Below are 16,619 nucleotides of genomic sequence, written 5' to 3'. Positions count from 1 at the left end.
TAGATGCCATAGTGCCACACACACCCACATACAGCAGGGTACAACCAGGGGGCAATGGCCAATGGGACAAACAGCTATTTGCCTTGCAGGTGACTATAACCCTGGTAGGTGCTGCTGCAGAACCTCTTTGCTGCAGTCATGCGTAACCTTCCCCTCCCCGCAGCCTACCCTGAGTCCCTCCGGTAGTACCTAGACCTAAACCCCCCTCCCCCGGCCGCACGCTAGCTACCCCCGCATACTAACCCATCCAGGTCCCGGCTGGCAGTATTCCAGCGTTGGAATTCTGATAGATTTGGAGCATCAGCACCAATGTTGTGAGGGCAGGCGGGATGCCGGGATCAGTATACTGGTAACCGCATCTCATCACACCACCTGCAACACCACGCAGACATTTCAGCTCCAGCCCCATGTGGCCCTGATCGTGCACTGGCTGGGTCCAGAGGAATGCTGGATATCAGATGTTTCCGTAGTTTGGAATATTTGCCTACTATAACGAGAGGATGGGCCCCATGTGGCCCTGATCGGGCATTGGCTGGGTCCAGAGGAATGCTGGATATCAGATGTTTCCGTAGTTTGGAATATTTGCCTACTATAACGAGAGGATGGGCCCCATGTGGCCCCTGATCGGGCATTGGCTGGGACCAGAGGAATGCTGGATATCAGATGTTTTCGTAGTTTTGGAATATTTGCCTACTATAACGAGAGGATGGGCCCCATGTGGCCCTGATCGTGCACTGGCTGGGACCAGAGGAATGCTGGATATCAGATGTTTTCGTAGTTTGGAATATTTGCCTACTATAACGAGAGGATGGGCCCCATGTGGCCCCTGATCGGGCATTGGCTGGGACCAGAGGAATGCTGGATATCAGATGTTTTCGTAGTTTGGAATATTTGCCTACTATAACGAGAGGATGGGCCCCATGTGGCCCCTGATCGGGCATTGGCTGGGACCAGAGGAATGCTGGATATCAGATGTTTTCGTAGTTTGGAATATTTGCCTACTATAATGAGAGGATGGGCCCCATGTGGCCCCTGATCGGGCATTGGCTGGGACCAGAGGAACGCTGGATATCAGATGTTTCCGTAGTTTGGAGTACTTGCCTACTAGAACGAGAGGATGGGCCCCATGTCTAACACAGAATGCATTAGGGGTCATTGTACCAGAATTAATGATTGTCCTGTAGAGCAGTGGTCCTCAGGGCACACAACAGTCCAGGATTTCTGGCTATCCAGGCTTAGGCACATATGGCTTAAATTTGAACCTGTCAGCTTGATTATACCATCAGTGAATAAGTAGGGAACTACATACAACCTGGCCTGCGGGTGTGCCTTGAGGACCACAGTTGAGAACCACTGCTGCAGATCATACTGTAGTGTCAGGTCCTGCATCAAGTTCCGTCATGCATTAAAGTTGGGAACAATAGGCTGCAAGGCCCAGATATGGGCCAAAAAAAATAAGTACAGCAGCCATATTGATAGGGCAAAATAAATGGTCCTATCTGTCCATCAAATGCAGCAGAAAGAAGTGGCTTAAACCCATGATCAATACCCTACTAAATTTACAAACGTACACGGTCACATCTGTAATGAGGTGAAACGAGAACCTCAATTTGGCCCTTATTCTGGTTGAAGCGGTAACGGCCGCATGCGGCCGTTCCGCCGATGTTTTCGGTCTGCGCATGTGCAGAGGCCACTCTGCGCATGTGCAGCCGAAATCGCCGTACACGTATTTTGTCCGCCGCAAAGGGGGTGGATAGGGGCGTGAGGGGCTACGAAGCCTCATTTGCATATGCATACGCCCCGCGTTTCATGGGCGTTCCCATGCATGTAGTACGCATGCTAATGAGGCTATGACGCGTGGGTACAGGGCGGGCATCTGACATCGCCGGATGTCAGCTGCCCGCCCCCATACAAGATTTCACACGGACAAGTGTCCGTGTGGTCTTGTGTTGCGGGACCTGGTGGAGCGTGCGGCCCTGCATTCGATGTTCGGCGACCATCGAATGCAGGGGCTGCTCCCACCATGGAGGAGGCGTATCCCCGTCCACAATCATGCGGATCGCCACATGGCCGCGTACGGACGGCCGTGGCAATCCGTATGGAAGGCGGGGATTCGTCTGGTGCGGTCGGAGCCGCATATGCGGCTCCGGCCGCACCGATCAGAATAAGGGCCTTTATGTGGTGGCATGAAGAAAAACAGGGGAGGCTAAGATGCAAGGTCTTACTGGTCTTAGGGGGAGATGCTTCAAGCCTTCCACTTGTAATTCACCCTTACGTCCCTAGGTGGCACTAGTTCACAGTTACAGGAGAAACTGTATTAGAGTACCACGTCCCCTTCACAGATTTGCTTACCATGCCTCTGGCATGGTGTCGTGCTCCACTACCACTGCGCAGTCAGTAGCATATTAATTGTGGTGCCATCCTGCTTATTGTCAGGGGATCTTTCCCCCCCCCTCCTCCACCTCCACCAGCCATTGCTGCCACTCACATCCTTGCCTCCCCTCCTGGCTTCCTCCCCCGGAAGGGTGGGCAAACATCCTACATGCCACCAGTCTCTAGGAGGAGACTGGTAATTTTCATAATTTTAGCTCCACCCCCTTAGTAAAAAATCCTGCGATTCGCAGGGCTACACAATGGGGTGGGGCTTGATGATGTAGGGCTCTGTCACCGCCCCCTTAATGGCAGATGAAAGTCTCCTCTCTAGGCTTCTCCCAGACAGGAGACTTTAAATGTCGGCAAATATGGTCACTCCTGAAGCCATTTAAAACGTATCTTCCAAAATGGCCACCTCCTCTAGCATCCTGAATATTGGTCTTCTGAGGTGGTGGCCATTTTGGGAGGTACGTTTTCAATGATGGGGTCAGGCACTTCAGGACCACACAGAAGAATCTACAGGTCCCGGCAGGGCTCCATCTGTCTATATGAATGGTGAAAGTAGAAAAACAAAACAAAAAAACCTTGACCTTTTGCTTGAACCTATTGAATGTCTACCTAGAGTAAACCCTTGTTGGCTAGCCTTGACACTCCAGATGTTGTTGATCTACACATCCCAGCATGCTCTGCTTCAGTTTTGACATTCTAAATCTGATGCAGAACATGCTGGGATGTGTAGTTCAACAGCTGGAGTGTCAAGGTTAGCCATCAAGGCCCTAGCAGCTGTCGATCAGCCATCCGGACACCATTTCCCGTTTCCTCCTCATATTGCCGACACTAAATAAAATGCACCTTTTTTCCCTTTCCTCATGCAACACGAACCTCGGTAATGATATTCAGCAGAAAGACCTTAATTTAGATGAAGAACACGTAAAAAGCAGAATATGCTATGAAGCCCATAACATTGTAGAATTAATGGCCCTAATAAAACTAGCCATGAATAAAATTGCTGTAATTACCAGTGTCCTGGGTATATAGGTCTGTTCACTTCACTCAAGTTTTACATGCTAAAAATATGCAAAATACATACTAAAGAGAAATTAGGCTCCCCGCGAAAGTGTACCGAGTGCTTCCATCACCGGCTGGCGCGCTCATTACAGTACTGGAGTGCTATTTAATGATGCACAAGACTAAATGCATTAATTAAAATCAGATCGTTTTCTAAAGCAACTACCTGTTTATAAAAGTATGCACAGAACTTGGGACGGGGAAGGGAGGGAGATTGCAGTTACTTGTGGGGGGGAAGGATCCGAGGAAAGTAAAGTACTGTTCTCTGTAGACACTAAGGGCCACATGCACCAAGCTTCAAAAAGTGATAAAATGGAGAATGATAAACAGTCAGCCAATCAGCTCCTGCCTGCCATGTCACAGACTGTTTGAAAAATGTCAGGCAGGAGCTGATTGGCTGGTGGTTTATCACTCTCCATTTTAATCACGTTTGAAGCGTAGTGCATCTGGCTCTGTCAAGGAGGAAACTTTGGGCCTAATTCAAGCCCCATCGGAAGGGACCTAATTCGGCCCAGTCACATAACTTCAGCACCCGCCCCCTCTTCGGCGATCTCTGATGGAAATAAAAGTTAGTTCCCTCACTACGTTCGGCGCATATCATTGACATGTTCATTAGGCCCTTTGTGCATAACCAGCTAAGTGTTAACACCATGCTTGGATACCCTCCCGGGAGCTGCAGGAGGCTACAGATTTTTGGAGTAGTCCCTAAAAATACCCCAGAAAAGTAGTTGGCTCTCTGGCATCCTGCCAGCTTCATAGTGCAGCGGACAGGATTGTAGGTCACCGACTAGCAATGGCAGGAAGGGGGCGGGGCTAAAAGTGACTTTGCAGATCATATGGTTGAGTTCTGTAATCAGTCATTCATTCAAAACAAGCGAGCGTACCTGCCAATTTACATTCATCAAATGTCACCACCACAACCGCCCACCGCCATATAATTATTTGAGCGAATTTTGCAGTTTTACTTGCACTATTGTTTATTTTCTAGATTAGCGCGCCCTAGGTTCGCCACTTCAGGCTAGACATTGCCAACCTTCCTCTCTAGGAACCAACAAGAGGAAAGGAATCCGTAATTAACAAAGAAATATTGTAGAATTGTAATTAACTTCATTTTCTTTTTAATTACATTTGGAATTTTAATTAAACATCCAAATCAATATTACAAAGTAATGACTAAACTCACTTATCCGAGCAATGCGGTGAGCAAACAAAAAGGTTTACACTCTTCAGTGCCCTGAAGAACGTCTTTTAGGTCTTCCGAATGCTTAAAACGTGTACGAGGAGGAGAGGTTTGGGTTTGTTTTACGCACAAATCCTGCTCGGAATCCTTGTGAATGCTACATACAGATTAAACTTGACTTCCCACTCCTATCGATGACCAAAATTGGCCTTATAATGTCCCCAAAATTGTACAGTGTATAGGGAGGGGGCTTGAGTTACACACCCTAATTCTAAACATAATGAGAAGATGTTACTCAGCCGGATGGCTTCGTTCAACAGAGAAAAAAGGCAGGTGCACATCAAGTACTAAACACGGCAATGTAACCGTAAAGCTGAGGGACAAAATATGGGCCCACCAACTGCCACCAGGTGACCTCATCTGCTGGGTCCCCAATAGTCCTCAGGTTCAAGTCTAGAGAAAAGGACACCCCCCCTCCCCAGTGCTGCACCGCCATTACTGCCAACCATCCCCATTGCGATGACCCCCTGGAATGTGATCCATTGACCACCCCGACCCCACCACCTCTGCTGATTCACACTAACCACTTGGGAATAGACTCGTATTCTGGGCTTCCTCCTTCTGTGAGCCCCGTTGCTGTGAAGTGTGCCACAGAGGCAGTCACAGAGCAGCAGGGAGCCCCGAAGACCGGCAGGCTTGCCAAAGCACCGAGCAGTGGACCCTGGGGAGGGGAGTATGATTTTTCAACATCATCCTCACACGGTCACACTGTTTCCGCACTGCCTAGGGGCAGTGAAAGCCTCTGCAGAACCTCCGATTTGCATGGGAGCCCTCTGATTGGCCAGCTGAAGCCGGGGGTTCTCACAGGGTTCACTACTGGAATTTTATGACTTTTTTGTATATGTGGCCAGATGGGATATATGCCTTCAAGTGATACTAAAATAATGCGAGATGGGTGTGAAACCGATTTCACATTTTATTATTATTATTATTATTTTATTTATAAGGCGCCACAAGTGTTTCGCAGCGCCGTACAAAGGAACAATACAGGGAGACAAAACTTGGCATAACATTGAATAAATAACAAAAATACAATACAAATAAAGAGCGCCACAGATCAATACACATTACAGCTTAAATGTAAGTAGTGAGGACTCAATCAACCTACAACTAGAGGCTTGAGGCCAATGATGGAGAGGAGTATGAAGATGGTCACTGAGTGTTGGAGTAAAGGAGAGCTGTGAGTGAAATGTGAAGAGAAGAGGGCTTTGACAACAGGAGGGAAGAGGGCCCTGCTCGGAGGAGCTTACAATCTAGTAGGAAGGGGAGACAGACAGATTACAAGAGGTGCAAGCGAGGGGGTGGTGGTTAGATAGCAGGATGTAAACAGGTGAGGGGTCGGAGAACCAGCTGGTTTATGCAGTGGAAGGGTATGCTTTGATGAATAGGTGAGTTTTCAGTGCCCGTTTGAAGCTTTGCAAGGTCGGGGAGAGTCTAATGGAGCTAGGGAGTGCGTTCCACTGAAGGGGTGCAGCACGGGCAAAGTCCTGTACTCTAGCATGGGAAGCAGTGATCAGGGTGGAGGAGAGACGACAGTCGTCAGCTGACTGTAGAGGGCGGGAGGGTGTATGAATGGAGATGAGGTTAGAGATATATGGAGCAATGGAATTAGAGATGGCCCTGTATGTGAGGTGAACATTTTAGTAAAAATGTGAATAAATGAACCCCAAGGGTTAATACGTGTAACATTAGTAACAAGCAGCAGCTATGTATTGAGTGTTGTATATAGTAGGTGAAGCAATATGTAGAATGTCAAAGTTTTAAAGCCCCCATACACTAGTGCGATTTTGGCCAATTTGATCTGATTCTGATGCAACGGGCCGATGAATTGGATGAAAAGTGGCAAATCACGTGCGTTTCACCTCCACATCCAATCCATTGCGCAGTCCCATGTACTGTATATCAGAGCCCTAGAGCAATACATACTTAACTTTTTATCTGGGCCTACTGGGTCCCACCCCCCCTCTCCCTTGTTGCAGGGAGCCGGGCAATGGGGAGAGAGATTACATCCTGCCGCAGCCTCTCCCCCCAGCTCAGCACACACTGCTAAGTGCTGATTGGGGGAGAGAGGAAGCGACAGCCTGTCCTCTCCCGCTGGTTTATTATTTCCATAGGGGCGGGCCCATGCACCCTCATGAAGGTCACGTCCCCTACATTTCACCGGGGCCCGGACAACCTGTCATCTCTCCTGATAGCATGAGATACCTCTCACAAGGGTATGTAGGTGGGGGGGGCCTTAACATTGGAGAAAAATGTAGGTAATTATTCCAACCCTACAGCTGAATAAATAAACAGATAATTGCCCCAACTATACTTATAGACAATTCCACAATGTAAGTTACAGATGCAGCAAGAAGTGAACCAGGAAGATTGCTTCCCCTCCATGCATGATGTTAGAGTACACTAACATGATCAGTACATGCTGGGATTTGTATTACTATTTCCACCAGCTTCGCGCTCCTGGTCTAAAACATTGGTCAAAATCACAGAGATAAGGTAACAACCAACCAATCCACTCTTCAGTCATTCCATAGGCATTGCAAGAAATGATAGAAGCAGATTACTTGCTGCTGTCGGAATAATCTCTCCACTCTATCGCTCCCCAAGATTTGATAAATCTCCACCATTATAAGATTACACCGGTCACACACACACACACACACTGACAAGTGAGTAATATTAGCACCATACTGTAAACGTTGCTGGCAGTGTGCGATGCATTCTTTAAAGCAGTGAGAGAATCCAGGGGCCAAATGTAATAGGGTAAGAATTTCAGAAAGTGAGAGATTTTGGGAGAGTGTTCCCTTTTTTTTTTTAAAGCAGCAATCAATTACATTGCAAAATCAACCTGGTTTTGCAGTGTAATTGATTGCTGCTTTAAAAAAAAAAGGGGAAAACTCTCCCAAAATCTCTCACTTTCTGAAACTCTCACCCTATTACATTTGGCCCCAAGTGTCATTTTCGCCTGGATTGTGGGAGTCAGGGCTTGCAGACATGATCCTTGTTCAAAGGAAAAAAAAAAAACTAAAAACTAAAAAACACAACCACTGTTTTCCTCATTCAGAACCTTATATTAAAATAATGCTCGCGAAAGATGAAACGAGGCACAGGAGGGAACACTGATATGCATGCTCCCCATATATACACTTAAACACAGGTAGAAGCGTGACAATAGTGGGTGCCAAGGGGTACCACTGATATGGGGCCCAGCCCCAGGTTATAAAGTTGCATACCAATCTCCCTGCTAAGCAATTGGGTTCCCCGGCCCAGCCTGAATTCTGTGGCATTACAGTTTCAGTAAAAGGAGTATTTAGTGTATGCTACAGTATAATAAGAAGGGGACACTAATGTTGCATAATCTGAACTGGAGACTAATGTTAAGTTATTAACTGGAGGGCACTGTAAAATGGGCAGATGACACAATGTTGAGGGAATTATGCTTAGGTTACCTAATAAGAATTGAGGCACTTTAATGAGGCACAATATGAAATAGAGGCACTACAGTGTGGCACTAATGTGACATAATATGTACTGTGGGCACTATGAAGGAACGTGAATTGTGGATACGGTGTGGCATAATGTGTACTGGCCGACCTACACTGACAATGTAAACTAGAGCACTACTATAGTTCATAAAATAATCTAGGGCACTACTATGGGGTGGAATATTACCCAGGGCACTATTATATTGTAGATAATGAATACCTGGAATAGACTTGCATACATACAGGTTGCAGATATAGGGGGAGGAATTTGGAATACTGTATATTGGAAACTTAAAGTATGGAATTAAATTGGTCACAGTTTAATTTTTCGACCAGTTCTCTATGAATCGCAGAAATAGAAAACGGTACCTGGATCTGCAAGGTAATCATAGTCATATCCTAAATCTCTTGACGCTGCAAAGAACTCTCCATTAGTGTATAGCGGAATAAATGGAACCATGTTGTAGCCACGGTTGTGTCCAATTGGGGCATTGGCTTCCGGATACACGTCAAGTGTTGGCTGATGTCTTCGTAGCCATTGCTCAAATAAGCTGAGGAAGAAAGAAGCATCAGTGCGAAGACCTGTAAATGCCGTTTCCTACATGGAAACCATAGAATTCTCCTATGCCATTGTATATTAGGTCCGTTCCTGCATGTGGTGTACCTGTAGGACCAGGAGCATGGAACGGATCTGGCTAGTTTCATAAAAGGTAACTCCAGTCAACCCCATTAGCTTACCAGTAGCCTCGCCTATGCTGCTCTCTAATACCTCTATTCTACCCAAATGCCAGGTCTGACCCCATTCACACTGCAGACTGGGTAGATCGACCCCTTTTACATCACCTGGAAAATGTCAAGTAGAAAAGACTCTTGTTGGGGAATGAGAACTATATGGGGGTATTCAATGGCTGGCCCGACAGAAATGACCCTGCCCCGTTCTCGGTCGACTCTTATTTTGCAGGCGGGATTCAATGTCCCGCCTGCTGAGGGCCGAGAAGGGGGCATGACCGCAAGAAGCGGCCGTAAATTGTCGTGTTGCGGCCGGGAGCTTGACAATTCCCGGCAAAACAAGGCCGACTGCTTCTAATGTCGGCCCCGTTTTGCCAAAAAGCCTGTTCAATGCTGTCGGGGAAGACAGTATTGAATAGGCTTCTGCCGCTCTTTCCGACCGAGGAAATAGCGGCGGAGGATTGAATATCCCACTATATCTGGAGCTAGGAGGACTAGACCACTCAAAAAGCTGCTCACCACAGGAGGGCAGCACTGTGTTGTCGGGGCATGTATATCTGACACTAGGCTTACCACAGATACAGCAAACAATGAAATGTCGCTATATTTACAGAATAAGAGGACCTTTGTCCTGCTGATATTGTAGGATATACAGCAATTAGTTTTGGGCGCAATATACAGTAATTATAACTTCTGAGCCTCACCCAGATTAGGAAAATGACTAAACCATTGGCAGAGTCTACAGTAGTCCTATTCGTACCTGGAGAGTGGAAATATATACATGCAGTAGGATACAGATCTAACCAGCAGCAGATTAGCAGAGGCACCATGTGCTATAATATACTGCTTCACTGTTTAATGCCTACATAGTGTTCATCCTAGTACCCTGCATTTTTTAAAACCAATGTAGTTCCGCCTTCCTGCATGGGAAGTGTCTGCTGTGGTGTGATACAGACCAGAGTGTGCTAGAATCATCAACTGAAAGAGCGACACCCCGGGCAGGAAAGTGGAATTACAGTGCATGGCTTTTGAAAGGTACAGTGCTTCCCTAGCCACTAAACTCATGTGACTGGTAAGCGGTGGTACTGCACCATCTTTAGGTTCAGCGAGACGTCGATTAGCAGAAAGAACACCAGATAAGCCTCCCATTTGTTAAAAACCAGAGGTCACATGTGCCATGAGCGTTTCTTTTTACGGAACAGGACCCACATCTATGTACTAAACCTTGGAGAGAGATAAAGTGGTTGGAGATCAAGTACCAGCCAATCAGCTCCTACATTAACTGCCATGTTATGGGCTGTGTTTGAAATACAGGAGCTGGTTGGTTGTTACTTTATCTCTATCCAGGAACCCACTCCAAGGCTAAGTACATACTGTTGGGGCCCTAGTGAGGAGACATCATGAGTACTCATCCAATCAAAAGCCAAGCAGCCCAGGGCCAACTTCCCGACGTCATCAGTGATTAGCACTGAGAGAGGGAAGATGGCCCTGAAGCAGCCCCCTCCCAAGTATAACTTTGGGACCATCTGCAGTTGCGCCAAGTTCAGAACTTGCTAAGGGAACGGTAACAGGCGGTGAGCTGGAAGAGTTCCATGTTGCATAAATGGAGGGAGAGGGGCGTTACCCTGCTGGTATACAAGACACTGGATTGGCAGTTAATTCTGCCTTTTGGAAGACTCACCTGTCAATAAACGCGTGGTGAAGAACAAAAATCGGGTCATTGGCAGAACCCTGGACCGAGGACATAGATCCGTTCATATAGACATGCAGCGAATTATGCATGTTACTTTGGGAGCTGTTCGCCACTCCCGATAGTGGGCTGGCGAAACCTGGATACGACAGAAAGGAGACGATTAAACGGCTAGAAGACCCCAACTAGCACATCTATCTGCAAACACAAGGGGTATCAAGGCTAGAACAATGCTACGTACTTGGGTCTGATTTAAGTTAATAAAATGGGACGCAGTCAAAATCCCGACATTTAAATAACCAACATTTAAAATCCCGACAAGGTCAAAATACCGGCATATAGAATGTACAGGTGAAACTGTCAACACGACTTTGGGTTGACAGGTCGCGAGGTCGACATGGGTTTTTTCACTGTTTTTTGATCCGACGTGCCGACAGGCGGTATTTCATGCCCTACCATCCACTAGGCCCTAGTGACTAGGGCATGGTGGGAGAATAAAATAGCGTGCCGAGTGCAGTGAGGCACCGTGCCCGAAGCATTGCGAGCGAAGTGAGCGATGCGAAGGGCTGCGGTTCACCTCCAACTGTGGTCAAAAAACAGTAAAAAAAAACCATGTCGACCTCGCGACCTGTCGACCCAAAGTCATGTTGACAGTTTCACCTGCACATTCTATAGGTCGGTATTTTGACCTTGTCGGGATTTTAAATGTCGGTTATTTGGCCATTTCAACCAGTTGACCCATCCTCCGAACACAAAGGCTATTTGGTGCCATTTGGAATAGGTGAATGAGGCCACATTTTGAGAGGGGACAGACACACACACTCTTATTTGTGTTCTAACAGTGCCTAGTTGTCACCAAATTCTGATTGCTACAGGTAACACTTTCTTCAGAAGATTTGATATCTCTCCCCCCTTTGAGATGTTTCTACCTTCCAACATGTTCCTAAAGCTGAGGTTGGCGGATCGGTCCATAAGACCAGTGTCATAGTTTGCAATCGATAAACATGCTTCCATCTCGGCTGAGGTGGGCAACCTTGGAGTTCTGTTTCGGTCCTGTTGTCCAGGACTCCTCAGCAGGGGACCTTCTGATGTGCCATTGCACAGGATTCTCAGACGATTGTATTCTTCCGGCTGACTGCACACAGTCTAAAGACAAAAACAAAGACACTAATTACAAAAAAGTGTTTTTGACCATGACCAAGTGTTATAGTGTGTACACACGGTTCGATATGGCTTCCGATGTTGACGATATCGTCAACATCGGAAGCCATATCGCATACATATCGCATACTGATTGTATGCATTGTAAGGGCTTCCTAGCCCGATGCGCGCTCCCGTTTAAGGAGAGATCGGAGGGGAGATAGAGTGGGCAGCACACTCTATCTAGCACAAATCGCAAGCATATCGCATGCATCGTATGTGCCTTGCGATATGCTTAAGATGCGATGTGCTATACGATTTCCAGGGCCCTGTCAGTCATCCTGTTGTTAAGTCAAAATCGCTTAGTCAAAATCTTAAGCAAATCTTAAGGCACATAGGAAATCGCATAGTAAATCAAATAGGAAATCGCATAGCAAATTGTATGGTAAAAAGTCAAAATCTTAAGCATATCTTAAGGCATATCTTAAGGCATATCTTAAGGAGTAGAGAAAAAAAAAAAAAAAAAAGGGAAAAGTAAAAATCGGACAAAACATCGAATCGTACATCGGATCGCACAGAACATCGAACCGTGTGTACACACTCTTAGTGTTCAAACTTATTTGTATATGGATTGTACTCAAAGCAAATATAAAAATGTGGAATGATGGCCGTGCCCCAACTCACGGTAAGAAAGGAGATTTTCAAGCTCATCAAGGTTTCTTTGTGTTGTATGCCGATATCTGCTTCTCAGGATCGGGATTTCTTTGGACTGCATGGTGATGTCCGCTTTTGGGATTGGGTTTCACCAATGGGGAAAGTGCTCCCAGTGTAGAGACGTGAAGTGAGAAAATAAATATATATGTGTACAAATCAGGAAAAGGCCGTGATCTCCTTTCTTACCGTGAGTTGTATCCATTGAGTATACAAAAAAAAAAGTTTGAACACTAATACCAGTTTCCAAATATAATTTTTTTGAGAAATGAACATTCCTAAAACATCAACGTGGCCAAAATAGGTGTCATAAAATAAACATCTGACGAGGAGACCTTTTCCTTTTTGCGCCTTTGAAGAGTATTCACCGACCTTTTACATACAGATAACTTATAGGAGCAAATGACAGTCATTGGAAAATGCACAAAGGTCATTCAGACAAAATCGGTCAGATCTTCAGGGGACACTAGCGAATGGGGCAGGATACAAGGGATTGCAGTCTGGAAGAATATAACATTGGGGACGGCAGTTTACCCTAGTGCTCCTCTCGTGTCTGTCAACCATAGAGCAACTGCAGTTCTCATGATTTGTAGGTACTCTCTCTTCCTGGCCCAGTGTGTAAGTGGTACATAGGATGCTGCATGTGACAAGATAGATAGATGAACGTGTAGATTTTATTTTTCTATGTGTATTTTAAGGTGACATTGTCTTTGTTGCACTACAAGGATAGTTTATAAAAATGGTATTTCAATAAAGTGGAGCTATAATCAGCTTACAGGCATTATTACACAAGTAGTATAATTGAATATACATAATCCATACCTCCCAACAAGACCCACTGCAGGGACTACATTTTATCCACCTGGACTCTAATTCAGGATTGCCATCACCTGTGTTGAAATTCCATTTATTGGTCAATATTAGGAAGTCCATTCTGGGTAGAAAGCATTTTATCCCTCCTGGAATGAGAACTGTTGGGAGGAATGTACTGTACAATATACTCTACCCCCCCCCCCCCCCCCCAGCATTTTAAATATTGCACCCCAAAAAAAGAAGAACAGTCGCTGTGAGCGACGCTGGCATTTTTAGCGGGTATTTTGAGGCTCTCACGGCAACGTTAGCACTCAAAGGGATAAGTGCCCCAGCCCCCACCAAGCCTTAATCCGGCCCTCAGTCCCATATATAAAGGAGCAGGCTACTCCATAAAATGAAGGACTCAGTACACAGCGATGCAGTTTTTTTTAGTGCATTTAAAATAGCATTAACAAGCACTAGAGGAAGCCATATCAGAACAGGAACACTATACAGTGTAATGAACATGTATGACAACAGTCCCGGCCCCACTGTACACCCGTAGCACTATAGAGGACCTCATAACAGCCTAGACAGAAACACCCTTGGGCCATGTAGTCATTAGGTCGACAGGCCAAAGGTCAATGATATTTTTTTCATGATTTTTTTTTTAAGTACCCCAAGCTCCCTGGATACTTAGGGCGGGATTCAGGGTTGATCACAAAAGCAAAATCTTTCTCAAAAGGGTAAAACCCTGCTGCGCTGCAGGTGGGGCAGATGTAACATGTGCAGAGAGACCTGGGTAACACCATGCTGCGCTGCAGGTGGGGCAGATGTAACATGTGCAGAGAGACCTGGGTAACACCATGCTGCGCTGCAGGTGGGGCAGATGTAACATGTGCAGAGAGACCTGGGTAACACCATGCTGCGCTGCAGGTGGGGCAGATGTAACATGTGCAGAGAGACCTGGGTAACTTCATGCTGCGCTGCAGGTGGGGCAGATGTAACATGTGCAGAGAGACCTGGGTAACACCATGCTGCGCTGCAGGTGGGGCAGATGTAACATGTGCAGAGAGAGAGATTTGGGCGAGTTATTTGTTTCTGTGCAGGGTACATATTGGATGCTTTATATTTACACTGCACATTAGAATTCAGTTTGAACACACCCCACCCAAATGTATCTCTCTTTGCATGTTACATCTGCCCCACCTGCAGTGCAGCAGGGTTCTTCCCAATTGAGAAAGATTTTGCGTTCTATCCCCAGTGACAACTTGTGTCTGCAGACAGCCCTTTCCCCACTGTAGGTCTCCAGCCTGGCATTTAGGGGAGATCACTAGTTTCCTGTGACTTGGAGATGGCATCTTATCTCGGGTCAGCCCACCGTGTGAACAAGGTAAGTTCCAGATCTGACCTGGGACTTTGGTGGGAAGGGGTAGACGTTATAAGTTACACTGCACATAAGGCGCATTGTCGGGTGCAGTAAGAGTGGAGGAGATAAATAATAAGCAGCAAAGAGAAGGTTCATGTTTATAATACCCCTTTCACATCGCACCTAATTACCGGGTACAAGCCGCTTTCTTGCCGGTTCGACCCGGTAATTAGGGTGATGTGAAAGGGGTTTCCGGGTCCCGCAATCGGGTTGCAACACGGCAATACGAACTGGTAAAAAAGAAGGGTTCTTACCATTTCATTGCCGTGTTGCTGTGCAGTATGAATGGGTTAAACGGGTCGAGCGACCCTTTTCCCATTCACACTATGGAGGAGACAGAGCTTGGAGCAGCGCCAGCTCTCTCTCTGATGACGCGCTGACACTGTTGCAGTGTGAACATGCACATGCAGGGTCGCACTGGGACTGAACCAGTTAAAAGTCCCGGTGCGACCCTGGATTTGCGATTTGAAAGCGGCATTAGGGACAAGTTACATAAGAAGGGATACAATAAGCTAACAGCTAATCCTGATTTTGTTACCCTGACCAACACTGATCACTGATTGGTCACTTCCACAGGCAGCCTCATTTAAAGGAGGTTTAGAAGGGTTGTGGATTTTAATATCCTTATCTTTTATCTTCGTTGCTTATTGTGTTCTACGGTGGAGTGCGTGGTAGTATACCTGCGCACCGAGTGATTAGCTGCAAAGCACTAGGCACGGTCTGACTTCACCGTCCTGATAAATAGACAGTCATAAAAAGTAGGTTTTTGTGCTGAGCTCTATTGTGTTCTACGGACGGGATGCAGTTAAAATCCCGGCGGTCGGGATCCCAGCGTTCGGAATCCCGATCGCCGAAATCCCGACACTTTCTCCCTCTGTGGGTGTCCACGACACCCCTGGAGGGAGAATAAATTAGCGTGCCGAGCGTAGCGAGGCACCGGGCCCGCTGCGTGGCGAGCGCAGCGAGCCCGCAAGGGGGGGCGATCCACGTCCCCCCCTTGTCGGGATTTCGGTGGTCGGGATTCCGGCGTCGGGATTTCATACTGCTTCCCTATGGACAGACAGCCACTTACCCGGTCATACATGCCCTCCTCTGGCCAGTCTGTCCCATCCCACGAGGTGACACGCACTCTGTCTTCTGTACGCAACTCTTGTGGGATGTAGGCCTGTGGGACCCTGCGCGGGATGCAGTTAATATCCCGGCGGTCGGGATCCCGGCGTTTAGAATCCCGACGCCGGAATCCCGACCGCCGAAATGCCGACACATTCTCCCTCCTGGGGTGTCCACGACACCCCTGGAGGGAGAATAAATTAGTGTGCCGAGCGTAGCGAGGCAGCGGGCCCGCTGCGTGGCGAGCGCAGCGAGCCCGCAAGAGGGGGCGATCCACGTACCCCCCTTGTCGGCATTCCGGCTGTCGGGATTCCGGCTGTCGGGATTCCGGCGTCGGGATTCTGTACGCCGGGATCCCGACCGCCGGGATTCAATACTGAATCCCCCTGCGCAGGCGGTTGCAGCGGGAAATAGAGGAGTCGTTGGCTGCAAGGTATGCCTGAGGGGGACTATATAGACTCATAGAGAGTAGGGCAGGGGGAGCAGAGGCGGTCCTGCAGCGATGCATAACCCACAGCAGAGAGAGCCGGCACCGGGAAGGGTGATCCCTGGAGAGGACAAGGGCCTGTGCCGTGCTGTGAGCTTCTGACCTGTAAGGAGCGGAGGCTGCGCAGCTGTGTGACCAGGAATGGCGCCAGGAGAGCCAGGCTCCTCCAAGTCCCCTACTGCTGCCACCTGCCAGAGGGAAGGGAACCGCGCTGCCCCCACTAGCTGCCAACCACAGGAGGAGCCCCAAACCCGGAGAGAACAGAATGATGTGTGCTGCCGAGGTGTCCTACATAGTGCCTGCCCGTGGGGGAGCCGAGAGGGTGAAGACTAGAACCTCGAGGAAGAAGGTGCTGAGGGGGTTAA

General features: G+C 47.5%; 1 protein-coding gene and 1 long non-coding RNA gene across 2 annotated transcripts in view; both read right to left on the bottom strand.

Annotated features, from left to right (window-relative positions):
• LOC146056320 (tyrosinase-like) overlaps positions 1–15,888 on the bottom strand; it is a 119,781-nt gene extending 103,893 nt beyond the window's left edge. Inside the window, exons 1-4 of the mRNA XM_083168382.1 lie at positions 15,730–15,888; positions 11,515–11,731; positions 10,577–10,724; positions 8,536–8,717 (exon numbers count right to left, since the gene is read on the bottom strand). Of these exons, the coding sequence (XP_083024508.1) occupies positions 8,536–8,717; positions 10,577–10,724; positions 11,515–11,731; positions 15,730–15,741 (559 nt within the window). The 5' untranslated portion in view covers positions 15,742–15,888. The remainder of the gene's footprint in view (positions 1–8,535; positions 8,718–10,576; positions 10,725–11,514; positions 11,732–15,729) is intronic.
• The window catches only part of LOC146056311 (uncharacterized), a 488,478-nt gene that overhangs the window by 223,841 nt on the left and 248,018 nt on the right, over positions 1–16,619 (bottom strand). The gene's annotated exons all lie outside the window — the stretch shown is intronic.

Source organism: Crinia signifera, unplaced genomic scaffold (assembly GCF_055691185.1).
Source record: "Crinia signifera unplaced genomic scaffold, ASM5569118v1 HAP2_SCAFFOLD_79, whole genome shotgun sequence".
In the NCBI taxonomy this organism is placed as follows: domain Eukaryota; kingdom Metazoa; phylum Chordata; class Amphibia; order Anura; family Myobatrachidae; genus Crinia; species Crinia signifera.
The sequence above is the reverse complement of the archived record's forward strand: the minus strand, read 5'-3'. Positions and strand labels throughout refer to the sequence as shown.